Source organism: Mustela nigripes, chromosome 16 (genome assembly GCF_022355385.1).
Source record: "Mustela nigripes isolate SB6536 chromosome 16, MUSNIG.SB6536, whole genome shotgun sequence".
Classification (NCBI taxonomy): Eukaryota; Metazoa; Chordata; class Mammalia; order Carnivora; family Mustelidae; genus Mustela; species Mustela nigripes.
In genome coordinates, this window is record NC_081572.1 from 7,638,234 (window position 1) to 7,654,876 (window position 16,643).

A 16,643-nucleotide genomic window follows, 5' to 3' on the forward strand; every position below is an offset into this window, starting at 1 on the left:
AAAAGATTTTATTTATTTGAGAGAGAGAGCACAAGCAGAGGGAGAGGGAGAAGCAGCCTCCAGCGGAACAGGGATCCTAATGCGGGACTTGATCCCAGAACCCTGGGATCACCTACCCGAAACCGAATTCTGCCAATGACCAGTGCCCTTGGAAACGGGCCCCGAGCCTCAGATGAGATTGAGGCTTTGATTTCAGCCTGAGGACACCCTGAGCCAAGGACCCAGTTTAACTTACTCCTGGATTCTTGACCTGTGGCAACCAAGATAGGAAATGACGGATGCTCACAGCCCCACCCCCGACCAGGCAGGATTTTGTGCAGCAGTGGTAACCTCTGGCAAGCAGGCCCTGTGTCTCCCTTGGGGCATGTGCTTTGGAATTTAGGCTTAGGGAAGAGAGAAAGGGGAAGGTGTGGGTCTCTACCTCCCCAAGGCAGGAAGCAGAAAATCATTCTGTAGATGCAGGCAGTTTAGGTTGGCGTTCAGCTGCCAAGTGTGCATCAGGCCCAGATAACGTTGAATAATTAATTCTGCTCTGAGCAGAGTGAAGCCTTGCATAAAGCCCCATCTAAAAAAAAAAAAAAATCAAGTCTGTTCTTCAAAGGCAGAGCTTCTCTTTTGAAGTGGTTTGAATGCCATTTCCATTCTTTGAGTCACTAAGAGGACCCTGATTCCACCTTTCCCAGCTGGCTTTCTCTGGGCCCCAAGCCCTGGTCACAGCCCTGTTAGGAAGTTGTGTGTCTCAGCCTCAGAGACACAATCATGGGGAGGCAGACAGACTGTTTTCAGCAATGGTTTGAGGCTTCAGACCCTGGTGGTCAAGGTCTCCTGGGGACCAGTGCTGCTAAGTAGGGGCGGGAGGCTGAGGGACTGACAGTGGAGATGTGGACTGGCAGTGTGAGGGGTGGTGACGGTGCTGGAAGGCCTCCGCTCCTGGGGGCCGGGGGGACCCAACCACCCTGTCCCCACCACCGCTGTACTTCCAGGCCGCTACCTGGTGGGCTGCAGGGGAAGCCATACTGTGCCCAAGTGGCTCAGGACACAAACACTGACGCTGTGTTGATTCCCAGCCATGCTGCTTCTCTCCTCCTCTGTTGGAGGTGATGCTTATGTCTCTGATTCGCTGCATGGATAGGTCAGTGCCCCCAGCTTCGCACCGAGAGCACCTCTCTCCCTTCTGATGACCGATCTCTGTATCTTGCTTTCCATTTTAGGGCATCTTTACCAGGAATAAGATTTCTAGGTTCTTCTCTTGTTGCCTGGAGACCCAGTTATGACGTTGGGCCGTTACCCCACAGAACCTTGCTCTAGTTTCCATCTAGCTGTGCTCGTGAAGTGAGTGTTCACTGTTATGTGTGGGCTGAGATGTTAAAGGTCATGATTCTATATCTCGGGGGGATGTGCCAGGCCTGGAGAGACCGCCACACCGATCGCTCCTTGTGAACACTGTGCTCAGACAACTCTCCTCGCCGAACGTAACAGCATAAGACTTTGTGCCCAGTGTGTGCATGTTCCCGCACACCCTCCTTGGGTCACTATCTATGGGGTCCTTTCTTGAGTTGCCTTAATACATTCCTGCTTGGCCACACCCTGGTAGGAGGAGGAGTAGAGAGATTTGGAATCAGTAGTTCTGGGTTCAAATCCTGCTTGTGCCTCTGACTAATGGCGTGATGTTAGCTGAGTCATTAACTTTTATGATTTAGTTTCCTCAAACGTAAAATGGGGGTGGGTGGGTGGGTGGATTACATCCATCAGCTTGGACTGCCATTACAAAGTACCACAGACTGGATAGCTTCAACAGTAGAAATTTATTGCCCTAGTTCTGGAAGCTGTAAGTCCAAGATCAAGGTTGGCAAGGTTGGTTCCATCTGAGGGCCCTGAAGGAAAGATCCATTTCAAGCCTCTCTCCTTGGCATGTCGCCCACCATTTTGTTTCTGTGTCTTCAGATTGCCTTCTCTGCATGCGTGTCTGTGTCAGATGTCCTGCTCTTATAAGAACACCAGTCAGATTAGATTATATCCCATCCCAACAACTGCATTTTGATTTAATTACCTCTTTAAAGATCTTATCTTCAAATAGAGTCTCATTATGGGGTGCTGGGGGTTAGGATTTGAGCATAGGAATCTTAGTGGTGGGGAAGTTCAGCCCGTCGTGGAGGTGGTGAAGCTGCCTGTCAGTCTACATCAGAAGAAGGTACGGAGAATCGCATATGGTATCATAAGAGGGCACGTTTGATGCTGAGCACAGAGTGACAAGAGGTTTTCTGCAGACAGAGTTGCTTTCTCTAACACTGGTTCTGGCACATGTGTCTAGTGAAAGCTGCTAGATAGAGTCAGCTCTCCAGCTGCTCTCCTGGAACTACTTGGAACCCTCGATCATCTGTGCAAGGCTCCATGAGGTCATTAGGTCTGAGCTTGGCTCAAACACATAACCTCTCTCTTGAATCTGTGCTTAGCAATTAGCTCGGACCAACTCAGTGTAAAGATGAATGCAAACAAAGGCCCTGAGATCGAGCAGTAGGATTTGGTCATAAATGGCTCACCTTGGTGATTCAAATTGTCAGTATTCTTTCTTTTCTATAGATTATCATTGAAGTGAAAATATAAAACTAAAAAAATTTTATATAAAACCTTCAGATCTCTGAGAATATGTCCTAGGGTCCCCCCTCAGAGAAGCACTGTTTTGGGGAAATGAGACTGAATTTGCAAGTTTAATCAGGAGCCGCTGTCTACAGGCTAGATCCGTGGGAGACCGCGTGTGGTTTGTGGGCCCCAAATGTTCGGTGTAACATTTTATGTGCCTGTGCATATATGCTGTTGTAGATCGCAAAAACAGGCACAGATCCTTCCTCTGTTGTCCTCTGTGCTCTGGCAACATGACATCCGAACCTCCCAACAAGATGTGTGGTTGACCTATCCATGCCTTCAGTGCTCGCTGGCTTGCCTGCGGTCAACGGGAGGGTAGCAGATGTGATCCTGGCAGAGACTTGAACAGCACTTGACATTGGATGCTGCCCTATCTTGCTGGCCCTGAAACCCTGAATTCACTGTACAAATAAGCCCAGTGTCATCCGTTGGAGAATGACAGGTCACATAGAGAAGAATCCTGTGTCCCAGCCAAGAGTCAGGCAACTCCTGGCCAGCAGCGTGTGCACCGCCAGACGCATGTGCCATCCTGGACCATCCAGCCCCTGGGCGAGCCAGGGGTCCAGGCAACCTTGACTGAGCCCAGACAGCAGATGGGCAGCAGTGCCCCATTGACTGGAGACACAGGGGTATTAATAACCATTGCTTTAAGCTACTAAGTTCTGAGGCGTTCTGTTACCTAGCAATGACCATCTGATGCACATGCATTTATCAATCTTTTTTTTCTGGGAAGAGAAATCTTGTCCTTTTGCAGATTTCTGGAGGGATCTGATATCTTTTCAAAGGAGAATGTAGGTAAGAAAGAGTTGCCTGAGAAAGCCCAGCTGGAGGGAAACCAGAAAAGGCTCAGTGTGGATCATAAGGGTGTATTTTAATGAACTCCAGAGTGAGGCTGAGAAGTAGGCTAAAAGTGATGGTAATCCTTGAGGGTTAGGAAGGTGAGACCTCGTTATATGTAGGTACCTGCATTTCTTTAGATTTGTATTTTTGTTTCAAGGAAAAGTTATATTTCAAGTTATCAGAAAGCAGAGAATAGTTTGGAAAACTTTGCCAACCCCCATCTCTCTGTCAGCCACGCTAGCAGACTTGACTCTTTGGAACACAGGCGTGGCATGGAGCCACTTACCTGGGCCGGCTGTGGGAGGGCTGTCTTTGCAGGCTCTCAGAGAGCTGTATCTTTGCAGAGCCATGTGCCTTAAAATCAGTTTTATGTGATTAAATAGGCTTGATTATGAATAGTAATTTGGCATCAGAAATAGGAGAAGGTTTTGTCCCTAAAAAGATAGTCTGAGTGATAGCAGACTTACGTAGCTTAAATATAGCTATAAGTCCGTAATTAACTTCTGCCATTGTGAAGCTCCAGGCCAAGGTCATGGAGGACGTGGGCAGGAAGGGGGAAGATGTGACCTTGGAGGGGTCATGGGCTTCAGAGTAGGGAGGTCTTACCTTTGAGGGGAGCGAGCTGCGCTGTCCCACTCTGAACTTTCCTGCCAGGAAGGGGTGTGGACATGGAGCCGTTGGGCAGCAGGTCACAGGGTAGGGGACTCCCCATCCTCACGTGGTCTCAGGGGTGATGTTGAGGGTTGCACATTGTCATTATCAGAGGGGCAGAAGCACGCGTGGGTGGGAAGCCCTACTTCTTGCCCTTAGCTAGACAGCCTTGATTACTGCGATGGCTTTGCTTTCTCATTCTGCATGGATCCCTCTTTCCTTCTTTCTCAAGGCCTAACCGTTTTGTGGTCACCTGGGTCTTTGTGTTGTATGTTCTGCAACATTTCCCCTCTCATTGTGGAGGTTTGGGTGTATCATTCATTCTGGCAATTAATGGGGTTAGTGAACATGGGCATAGTACTGAGCCTGACAGGGGAGCAAGAAGGCATGGCTCCTGCTTTGAGGATCCCATGGTTTTGGGGTGGCCAAGGACGCCCGGAAGTTACTGTGTGCTGTTTGGTAAATGCTGTGACAGGAGCATGGTTGGGATGTCTGGGGAGCACAGAGAGGGAAGCATTTCTAATCCAGATGAGGCCGGGCCCATCCAGGAAGGCTTCCTGGAGAAGGGAGCTCAGTGTTCTTTAGCCCAGATTTTAGAAGTATCCAGCATTGAGCACTTAGAAGCTTGAAAACCTGCGTTGCTGGCCATTGCTGTTGCCATGGAGAGAGGGAACATAGGCTGAGTTAGAGGTGCATTCCTAGTGTCCTCAGACAGGGTAAACCAGGTAGGGGACCAAGTTCTTGGAGCTGTGATTTTCCTTGTCTGTAAGGCTCCTGGTTATGAACCAGGATCCCTGAACACATAGGGAGACTGAGGTCAGAAAAATGGCAGCGTCCTGCCTGAAAGAGCCTGAGGCAGGATTGTACCCTCGGTGACACTGCTCTGTGTCCCTGTTGCTTTGAGGCCAGCCACTTGTCACCTCAGGCCAGCCAGGCTCTGGGCAGCAGGCTGCTGCCGGGCTCACTGGGAGAGAAGGTCATCTATTATGTAAGTGTCATCCCTATTCTGGCTAGTGATCAGGGGCGACATTTAATTTTTTTTCCATTATGTGGAATAATTTAAGATTGTGTTACGAGTGTCATTATTATTGCAATTTCCCGGTAATAAAAACAGCATCAATTATTTAATGTCACCTTGTGTGTCTGGGTGAAGTGGGGATGACGGGAGGCAGAGGCTGGGCGGAGGGGGAGGCTCAGCCCACGTGGGCTCCAGGCACCTTCCGTAGCATCAGCTTGGCCCGCGTCCCCACGGGAGGGGCTGCAGCCCTGCTCAGACCCTCGTTCCCTTCTGCACCGGGGTGTATCGTGGCCTCGCTTTAGCTTTGGCTAGGGGGCTGGCAGGGGCCCCACGTCATCCTCTGACCTTTGCCTTCACCCCTCATGAGAGAACTCTGACCTGCTGGTCCACCCCAGTTAAAGAACCCGCCCTCTGTGGGGTCGGGGGAGCTCAGAGTCATCCCAGAGCACCCCCAGCCTGAATGAACTTGGCAGGCAGCGTGCCTATGAGTGGCTGAGGGTGGTCTTCTCTGCCCTGCCCTGGAGGTTATTCACAGCAATTAGATGTCCCACTGGGAGAAGAGCCAGAGGCAGGTGAACACATGGAAGCTGGCCATTGGGACTTGGAGCAAATGGCCTTGAACTTCTTGCAGAGTTTTGGGGCCCGCAGTGTGTTGGCTCCTAGGGGCCCATGTCCATTGTGCTTCGGCAATGGGCTTCCCTTTGCCCTTACAGACTTCTTCATCTCTGCATGGCTTCAACCCCCTGGCTGTGCTCTAGGCTTTTCCTTGTGGGACTCATTTCTCTGGGGCTCTAGAAGCTTCCGCGGGCAGCTTCTCCCCCTGGTGCCCAGGACGGCAAACCCCGATGAGCGGCACCCGGACTGTCTTTTTTTTTTTTAAAGATTTTATTTATTTGACAAAGAGAGATCACAAGTAGGCAGAGAGGCAGGCAGAGAGAGAGAGAGAGAGAGAGGAGGAAGCAGGGCCCCTGCCGGACAGAGAGCCTGATGTGGGGCTTGATCCCAGGACCCCGAGATCATGACCTGAGTAGAAGGCAGAGTCTTAACCCACTGAGCCACCCAGGCGCCCCCAGACTGTATTTCTTAGCGGAGATAAACGGTATTATTTTCTGGAGCCTTCTGTTTCCATGTAAGACATCCTGGGGGCTGCTTTCCTCCCCCCTCCCTCCCCCATTCTCTTTCTTCCTTCTTTCCTTTCCTCCCCATTCCTTCTCTTTGGCTTCTGGAAAGTGTTAATTATTCTCCAGCTCCTGCCCCTTTGCACAGCCTTTCCAGAGTGGGTGGAAATGGCTGTGTTTGTTCTGAACCAGACACTTGCTCTGAGCCATTAATAATAATAACAATTAATAATAATTCTGTCGCAAGAAGACCGCAATCTCAAGTTCCGTGGCCCTGGGTGGTGCTGCCTGGTGCCTCCCGGCAGCTGCCTCCCTGCTTTGGGGACCACGCTGGATTTGGAGGGGTGGGCGGGGATGGGGGAGAAGGGCCGGAGGAGGACTTGGGGGGAGGGGTGGTGCGGAAGAAAATCAAGACTTGTACTTTGGGAAGGAGCCTGTGTATCTGGCACCTTGGCATTTGGTGACCAGCAATCCAGGAGCCCAAGGGAACCTGCCAGACCCATCCCGGGCCGACGGGCAGCCCAGCCGGCTCTCAGGGCTGTGGTGGGGAGTCGGGAGCAGCTTGCGTTACTCAGATGTCTGCTCTGGAAGGCCTCGCCCTGCTGTCCTCGCAGGGCGGGCAGGGATGGAGTGGGAAGCACGACTGGAAAAGCTTTGCAGAAGGTACAGAAGAACAGAAAAGCCCCAGACCTGTAAGGCGGTGATAACCCGTCGAGAGGGCTGTGCCGTCGTCAGCAAAGCAAGAGGAGGATGTAGAGAAGGAATTTCTCCCCAGGCTCTTGGTCACTGGTGCACAGGCCAAGGCTGTGTTTAGGGCATCGCCGCCCCCTCCACGGGCAGTCTGCGTGCTCCGGGAGCAGCCCAGCCCCCAGGGAGCGAGGGGTGGGGTCAGCCCTGTAGGAGCTTCCTGACTCTACGTTCATGGGCATTACATCGAACCACCAAAGCAGCACTGGCATCTCCCACGGGGGCCATTCCTTGAAATTTCGAGGGATGCGTTTCTATTTCTGTTGTCCCCATCCGCGGTTGAGTGGAGAGGGTGGGCGACATGGAGAATCCCAGAAGGGAGTCTGGAAGGAGTGCTAGGAGGCTGGCCGCTGTCTGGACTCCGAGAGGCGTGGGGAGTGTCGCCAGGCATGGGGTGTGGAAGCAATCCTTGGCTTCACTCTGTGGGTGTGCCCGGTCCTTGTCTAGCTTTTAGATGGACAGCTTCTTTTTTTTCGTTTAATTTTTATTTTTTATTTCTTTTCAGCGTAACAGTATTCATTGTTTATGCACCACACCTAGTGCTCCATGCTTAATACCCACCACCTGGTACCCCAAGCTCCTACCCCCCCCCCCGCCCCTTCAAAACCCTCAGATTGTTTTTCAGAGTCCATAGTCTCTCATGGTTCACCTCCCCTTCCAATTTCCCCCAACTCCCTTCTCCTCTCCATCTCCCCATATCCTCCATGCTATTTGTTATGCTCCACAAATAAGTGAAACCAGATGATAATTGACTCTCTGTGCTTGACTTATTTCACTCAGCATAATCTCTTCCAGTCCCGTCCATGTTGCTACAAAAGTTGGGTATTCGTCCTTTCTGTTGGAGGCATGATACTCCATTGGTGTATATGGACCACATCTTCCTTATCCATTCGTCCACTGAAGGGCATCTTGGTTCTTTAGATGGACAGCTTCTAAGTGAGTTGGAGGTGGCATAAAATGGAGAAAGGAGATGGCTGGGCGGGGGGGACGTTTGCCTTGCTAGGCCTTGCCGGAAACATGGTCTGCAGAAATCAGTGTGGCTTCTTCCCTGACTCCCAGGGACTTTGCTCAAACCCCAGAGAGGCCACCTTCAGCATCCTCCGTGGAGGGGAGCGCTCCATCCTTAACATTTCCCGGCCAGCTAGTGCACCTGCCAGGTGCGGGAACAGGGCCTCTCCTGACGCCGGAACCCTGGGCGCGTGGCCGGGCTGTCTGGTTGGGACTGCGACATCTTCTTGTTTTATCAGTTCCCGGCACTCTGTTTTCCATTTATTGTTACTTTATCCTCTGTCTCTGGAAGGAGAACTCAAGATTCACAAGGACTTGGCTGACCTCGTTTTGCCAGAACCTGGCGTGGTTCTGGGACTCGGTGGTTGCTTCCTAAGAATTTTCCAGATCCACGAAGGGAGGCAGGCTTCCTAGAAAAAGTGGCAAAATTCTGACCTTCACAGTAAAAAAGAGGGCCTGTGAGTTTCTAGTGTTACCAGCAACATAGGGAGCTTCGGGGCCCTGACCATCCTAAATCATTCAAAAGCAGTGCTCCCTCAGCCTTGTCTTGGTGACCTCTGGCTGCGTCATTTTGTTGGGGGGGGGGGTCCTGTCCCGTGCAGTTAGGATGCTTAGCAGCTCCCCTAGCTTCTGCCCATTAGAAGCCAATATTCCTCTCCCCTGCTCCCTGCACAAAAACGTGCTCATTGCCAGTGTCCCTTGGGCGTCAGAATCACCCAGGCTGAAAACCACTGTTCTCAGGTAAAACCAGGTCCCCCCAAGCCACACCTTGCTGAATGGGCCAAGTAAGCAACGTCAGGCATGTAAATGGTGTGATGATTCTGCTGTAAGGAAGTGGTCCTCTTTCCCTATCCTTTCCCCAGTGATGCATCAATCACATTATAAAAAAATCCCCTTACGAAGGAAGACAAAGGAAGGAAAATCAGCTGACACATTCTCGCGGTGAAACATGCCTTTTATTGCTGCAGTAATTCCTCCGATGTCAGTGCGCGGCAGAGAATTAGAAACAAGTAAAGCACACAAACACAGAGCCGTGACTCGGTGGCCCATGGCCCAGCGCAGACACCAGCTGTCACCCGGGGGTGCCGAGAGGGGGTTTCTTCAGGGGGAGAGACTGGCCCTCTCAAAGTCCCTTCTGTCCCCACGATTCCGTCCATCTGTAGTGCCAGCCTTGACTGTGATACGGTGTGACAGGCTGCCTCTCTTGGTGCTCCTCCCAGGGACAGAGCAGGGGACATCCTGCCGCCCCTGGAACTCTGTGAAGGGGCCCGAGGACCAGAACAAGAGAAGCTCAGACAGAGCCACGAGGCTTTTCTTTTTTTTTCCCCTCATTTACAACAGGGTTCTGTGAGGTGTCACCACCCTTATTTCAAATGCCTTATGGACGATGTCGCCCAATAAAATGACCAGGACAATGTCGATGGGTTGGACAAATGGGATGATGTGGGAGGAAGGGCTTATGTCTTTGTTTTCAACGTGTCATTGGAAAGAAATAATGAACTTAAATATCTGAATTATTAGATTCTCTTTCGACTCCTGATCCCCAGGGACACTGGAAAACAAGGAGACACGTGTGCCTGTGTGTGTGTGTGTGTGTGTGTGTGTCTGTGTGTCTGTGTAACACACACCCAGGTATAACTTTGATGAGGTTCCTTCTGGAAAACAGTTTAACCGAGACTTTTAGTAGTTGCTTATACCTGGGTGCATTTCAGTGATTGGATCATCAGTCTTCTCCTCTCCTATATTAGAGACACATATTTTATTTTTTATTTTTTTTAAGATTTTCTTTATTTATTTGACAGACAGAGATCACAAGTAGGCAGAGAAGCAGGCAGAGAATGGGGCGGAGGGTGGGAAGCAGGCTCCCCGCCGAGCAGAGAGCCTGATGCGGGGCTCGATCCCAGGACCCTGAGATCATGACCTGAGCCGATGGCAGAGGCTTAACCCACTGAGCCACCACCTAGGCGCCCGAGACACATATTTTAAGTGGAAACTTCTGTTTTGAAATTATTTTTGCCTGGATTTTAAAAAATATCTTGGTGGTTGGTTTTAGTTTTTTGTTTGTTTTGTTTTGTTTGCCCATGGAGGTGATTCTACTCACCTTCCCTCAGTGATCAACATCAGCATGTTTGGAGAAAGCCCTCTCAGGGCTGCTTACCCATCTTCCTCAACCCCGTCAGGATCCTGTGCCTCTGTGACCCATTAGCAGAGTCCGAGAGGTTTCCGCGGATGCCTTTCGAAGAGAAGCTCGGTCCCATTATGGTCTCATTTATCTGTTCCTATTGGAACGTAGGCTTCACGAGAAGCTGTGACTTTGTCTTGTTCACCAAGGAGCCGCAAAGTTGGCAGTCTGTAAGTCTTAGTCACATAAACATGGAGATGAAAATCAAGATTTTGCCTCATTAATGTAGAGACCGTCGCATTAAGGAGTGACAGACAAAGCACAAAGGTGACATGGCTGTCTTAAGGTCCGTCGGGACTTCACTCCGAATATGTTGGGTCCCCTCGACGGGCACTGTTTCCTTCTTTGCAGGTGCTTTTGTTTGGATCGTGTCTCCTTTGGATCTCATGAGAACCGTGAAGGTGGTCAGTTCCTAAAAACCTTGACCTTGTTCCTATATGTAGCAAGGCCACCATCCAAGAGAACCTGCCATGTAGCCTTCTTGGGACGGTTTTGGAGCTGAGTTCCTTGTGCCTTTGCCCTGCGGTGATGCAGCGTGGACTGCCCCCCTTCCTTTCCCAGGATGTGTTCTTCCCATTTTTAGGATCAGCATCGAACGGTCCTCAGATCCCAGGGCTTTTGTCACCCCAGAAGCTCTACAACCAGAAAGCTCGTCGTCTTCCTTGTGAGGAGCCCCAGCACTTTTGGGACAGACTGGCCGGCTGCCCGGGCGGCTCTGAGCTGGAGGGGTCTGGGGAGCGAAGGTGGTGGGGTGTTACAGTGACGGCACTGCTTCTTGTTTCAGGGTGCAGCAGAAGATCCCCCGACGGCCCTGGCACTGAACTTCACCCCCGCGTCGCTGAAGAAGTCTGACACTGAGGGTCCCCGGCTGCTCTTCCCTGAGAGTGAACTTTCCATCCGGATAGGTAGAGCTGGGCTCCTTTCAGGCAAGCTCCCTGCAGACCCTGGGCTGGGTCAGGCAGCCGAGGCTCCGGCGTGGCGGCAGAGGAAGAACAGGGGAAGGGGCCCATGTTCTGTCCTTTCCAGACATGCGACTTACCCTACTGTGGCACAGGGCCGGGCCGGTAACTGGCCCCGTGTCTTCCTTCCCTGTTGCTCTCCAGACCACCTGCAGGAGCTCACAGGGCCTTCTCTTTGCCTTCCCAGCCAGGCCAAGTGGGACCCCTCTGCTGGGACGGGGCTGATTTGGGTCTCCCCCTGTCTAACAGACCCTGAAGGCTCCTTTCCATCCACACGACTTTCCTCTTTTTGACACAGCTGGGAAATGGTGGCAGCCAGGCCGTGTCCCACTGACAAGGGGTGGAGGGTACCCTGGGAAGGGGCACATGGTTTTCCAGCGTTGGGGCAAGACCTCCCCTGCTCGTCTCATCATCACGCTCGTTCAGGGCATTTGGCTAATGGAAGAACCAGTTAGCATGAGGAGAGGTAGATGCCTTTCTTTCCCTTTGAATTTACTGAAGTCCAAGGCTGTGACATATATGCCCCCCGCGCCCCCCCACTTCCTCTATAGACTGCAGACTTGGGGCTAAAACCACTGAAAAGCTGTCGAGAACGGGTGGCTCCTCTCCGGCACAGGGTTCTGTCTTGATGAATCGGGGAGAGACAGACGGGTGTACGGGCATTGTCTTCGCGTTAGTGTTCACAGGAGGAGAGCCCTTTCACGTTTCCATGCTGGGATTTGAATTTGATCTTTTTGCCACGTGTAAACCAAGGCGATCTCTAGACCTCAGGGGGAGTCAGTGCACCAAAGTCACAGTGATGCCGGTTCTCGCCGAACTGTGTTCCGACTGTGTCCGGCATGAATCATCCATGTGGACCTCGAATATCTTCCCCGCTTGGGTTGATCCTCATGCCTCTTACGACTTCCCCGGTGGGACGTAGTCAGGAGGTGCAGACTCATCTAACATGGGCTCCCCGTATGGGAGGGTTAGCGCGAACATTCTGCCCCCGCCCCCAAGCACACATGCCATTCATATTTGAATCAGAGCGACGTAGGTGTTTTCTGCTGTTCCCCTTCTACTGGAGAATCAGGAACTATCCAGAGACCAGGATGGAGCCCTGTCCTCCAGGAAAACTTGCTATTTGTCATGCCGAACCGTGGGAACACAGAGGCAGAAGACTTCTGTCAGCCCTTACTAGCTGGCACTCCTGTGTACCTCTCTGAAGCCTTTATAAAAGTTCTGATTCTGAGCCTTCTCTTGGATGAAAAGGTTGGCCAGATTTTATTCCAACCCCCCAGTTTTTTTTTTTTTTTCAAGGCTATAGCGGGGAGGTTCAGAGCCTGTTAGTCAAAAAAGGTAAACAGTCGCGCTCCCTTGGATAGCCTTGTCCAGTGCAGCCAGGAGAACGTAGGGCCAGAGGGAGTTGGCCCTGTAGGAACGCCTCCCGGGACTCTCGGATCTTCTTTGCAACCCAGGGTAGAGGGGGAAAGTGGGGGGCTGTGTGGGAGGGAGATGACCTGTCCTCTGCTGAGGACACACACCTAGTCAGAACTGGTGACCGGGCTGCCCTCCCTTGCCGTTGCTAACTTGTCAGATGTGCCCCTGAGAGCATGGAGGTGGTTTGCCGAGCCTGAGGGCGCCCAGCTATCTCCAGAAGGTCACTCTTCTGCTCACCTGGACACACCTGTGGGCATCAGGCAATGGAAGGCTCCAGAGCGGAGAAGGGCCATTTGCTGACCCGCCAGCAATCGAGCCCAAAGATGCATTATTTATGCTCTCTGGGTTTCCCCGCAGCGGGCTGTCAATGGAGCACGGAGATCGGTTTGATGGGTATTTAGTGAATAACATCGGCCTTTAAAAAATAATATTGGCGCTGCTGTTATAATGTTTCATAATTGCTTCAGCAGGAGGAAAAGCCAGAAAAGCCGCACTGTGGGAGAGAAGGTTTGACTGCTCTGAGCGGCGGCAGCAGCCCCACCGGGCTGGGGACAGCGTTCGGGAGATACTTTCCTATTTCTGTCTTGGTGCCAAATGTGTTATGGTATCAGCTGTTCTCAAGGCTGGGATCTTTGGGGACTTTGCTAGACCAGAAGTTCTTTGAAAACCATCAGTCTCTCTGTCTCTTGATTCGGCTACTTCTTTATCTTTCGCCAACTAGTTTTCTTTTAATTAAAAAAGGAATCACATGGATTCAAAATAGAAAAGTAATTTTTCTCCCAACTTCGAGCCCTTTATGGTCCAGGCTTCCATCTCAGGCACGCACGCCGTTTCTAGTCCTTTGTGTGACCTTTCAGAAAGAATATGGTTTTCCGGTCATGCTTGGCCCGGTGTTTCTTCCCTTGGGTTTTTTCGGTGAAAACACCTTCCCATTCTTGCTACTGGCCATGATCTTACTTACTTTGTCCCCTCTTGGTGGCGCTATAGGTTGTTTCCAGTCTTAGGCTTTTATAAAGAATGTGGCAGAGAACCTTTTTATAGGTACCTCCCTGTGGGCAGAAAAGTTGAGTAAGTTCCAAAAATTAGGCCAGAAGTTCTATACATCTAGGGTCCATGAATGCTAACCAAAAGGTTCATGTATCTCTTGACATTTTATGCAAAATAGTGTGTTTTTAGAAGCCAAAGGTCTATACCATCCATCACACTTCTAATGGCTCCTTGACCCTGATGGTCATCTAGATCTTGGGGATTTTTTGTTTTTTTGTTTTTTGGTTTTTTTTCCCTCAGCTTTCCCCATTCAGCTGCCCAGTTGGATTTTTATTTTTATTTTTTTACTGGCACTCCCGCTAGGTTAAAGAAGGGTAGTAAAAAGTGAATCAGTCCATTCTTTTACTCATTGTTAACTGCCCATTTCAATCTGTTGTTTGTTCTGAGGGAGGATGTTGAAACTCTTCTTCAAGAATGAGGTTGGTTTTTTGTTTGTTTGTTTGTTTGTTTGTTGTCCATTGACCCATTAGCTTGGCAGATGGAGAATCATAATTCTGTGTATCTGTGGAAGGAACAGGAGTAACCTCATTTTCCAGTAGAGAAAGTGGTAGGTTTAATTTGGGGAATTATTTCGTTACAAAGTGGCACCCGTTTATTTTCCATAAACCTTTCCAAACCTTGTCAAAGGGGTAAGTGAATAGGGGATTGAGTCAGGAAAGCATAAGCTTTAAGGATCTCTAGTTAGAAATAGATTTTTCCATAATGTCCTGTTCTTTTGTAATAGGAGAACTTGCCCAGCAGGAATAATTTTCACTAGATACTCTGGCCCATTAGAAGCCACGTTTTGCAAAATGAAACCAGCACAGACCTAGTGTTGGGTGGGCTTTAGGTCTGCGTGGGCGGCCATCACCAGTCCATTGGCAGCATGGGTTTGCTGTTATCTTAGTCTAACATCTTAGATTCCTTCTTGGTTATGCCACTGACTTGCTGGGTCATATCCTCCTGTGGAGACAGAACTGAGCTTGGGGGAGAGGCTTTGCCTCTTCCCACTCAAGGTTCCCACATGCCCGACGCCCAGATTAGCACCCCGGGGGGCTTGCCTGTCCAGAGCCAGAACCGAATCCAGCTGTTCTCCCATGCCTTTGTCCTTCCTCAGGACGCCCTCTTTTCGCCTCCAGGTATCCTACTGTCCCCTGTGAACCTTGGGCTCTCCCCTGTTTTCCCAGTTAAACATCCTCTCTTAGGCACCGCTGGGAAAAGATTGGATACAGCTGCTAAACACTGAGGTATTCAACAATCCACAGTGTTTTACTCCTGCTCGTGCATTTGCATTTTAACTGCAGACAGCTTCTCTAGCTGGGTAATGAACCTAGGAGGTAGATTTTCATGCTGGTTGATCTTTGGAGGATTCTCTTTTTCGACAGATACGGGGGTACCTGGGGAAGGCACCGTGCAGGGAGAAATCCCTTCTTGCAAGACAGCTGCCTGTTCTCTCTGTAAGCCCATCCACTTGTGTTCCACTCCCAGCTGCCAGATTTCTTTGGCACTGAAACTCCTTGGCAGTAACTTAATCCTAGCAAAGCAGAGAGGACTTACTTAAACCGCTTCCAAGCTCCTGTGACAGCCACTTCTTTCTTCTTCCATATCTTCTGACTTTTTGAGTCTTCCTTGAAGAAGATGCTCCTTCTGTCCCCAGTGGAGTCAAATTTAGTTAACTGAAATCTGTCAAGAGTCAGAGATAGCTCCTAGGAGAAATTCTGAATGTTTCTTTGTAATCAGGTCTCTAAAATCACATGTTTAGGTTTGTTCCGAGAAGTTTCTTGGTGACTTTGACTTTTGATCAGTAAGACCTCTAAAGATGAAAGAACAACTTCACGGCTTTTAATGTAAATCTAGTATCTTAGCATGTGGTTTTAGCAATTAGACTATCCTCACTCCCCCCCACCTCCACATAACTGGTTGGTGAGGGGACACTTGCAGGTCTTCTCCTGGCCTAATTGCGAGTTGTCTGGGGCTGGGAAGGTAGGCACTGCCACCTCCCTTCTGGACCAAGGCCTGCAAGCTGGGTTTCTTCATTCAAAGGTTGGGAATGAGCCACACCTGCTAACCCACGGCCACAGCACTGGGGCTATTAAAATACGCCACATCTTCATACAGGGAAATAGGAAGATATTTTGCAGAAGGACAAAGGGCAAAGTGTTCAATGAAAAGAATCAGCAGGAGCGCTTGGGCATCGAGGATGTTGAAGGAGGAAGTCACAGTGAGGAGCCAGGACTCTGCGTGGGTGGGACGACCGTTCGCATGCCCCCCCTCCTGGAAACATCCCTAGGTGCATACATCTTATGGATCCCTGTGCTTCTGGAGAGTATCATATGTCAGCTAATACTGAATGCTCAAGTAGCACTTTTCTTGTCTGTGTGCCTTTTCCTAAGCTGGGCAGTCATTTGGGGTGTGTGCATTTTCACAAGGCCTGGGCTTAGAGGCAGACTTATGGCAGTCTTCAGGCTGCCATAACGAAGGCCCATAGACTGGGTGACTTAAACAGCAGAACCTACCCCCCCACCCCACGTTCCGGAGGCTGGGCGCCTGAGGTGGCAGCTGGATTGGTTTCCTTGGAGGTCCCTCTTCTTGCTTTGTAGATGGCTGTTTTCTCCCTGGGACCTCACGCGGTCTCCCCTCTGTGCTGCAGTGTCCTTACCTCTCCTTACCAGTCAGGTGGATTAGGGGCCAGATGAACTCCTTTCCGCCTACTTTTGAAAGATCCTGTCTCCAAATCCAGTGACATTCTGGGGTACAAGGGTTAAGGCTTCAACGTAGGAATTGGAGGGGCACACAACTCTGCCTATAGCAGCACTTCACAATTTTTTAGAAAAGGTCATCTTCCTCTGGCTGGTAACCAGCCTACAGGAATACCATGCAGCAAGAGAACGGGGTTCTCCTGGTTTCCTTCTGCCTCTTAGAGCCTCTCACTGTATTTCTGCCTCAGCCTACAGGAATACCACGCAGCAAGAGAACGGGGTTCTCCTGGTTTCCTTCTGCCTCTTAGAGCCTCTCACTGTATTTCTGCCTCA

The 16,643-nt window shown here is 50.6% G+C and overlaps 1 protein-coding gene across 4 annotated transcripts in view; it reads left to right on the forward strand.

Annotated features, from left to right (window-relative positions):
* SLC39A11 (solute carrier family 39 member 11) overlaps window positions 1-16,643 on the forward strand; it is a 321,667-nt gene that overhangs the window by 89,388 nt on the left and 215,636 nt on the right. For 3 of the 4 annotated variants that reach the window (XM_059380746.1, XM_059380747.1, XM_059380748.1), the window contains one exon: window positions 10,992-11,133. In XM_059380746.1, coding sequence (XP_059236729.1) covers window positions 10,992-11,133 — 142 coding nt within the window. The remainder of the gene's footprint in view (window positions 1-10,991; window positions 11,134-16,643) is intronic. The other variant, XM_059380745.1, reaches the window with a different exon arrangement.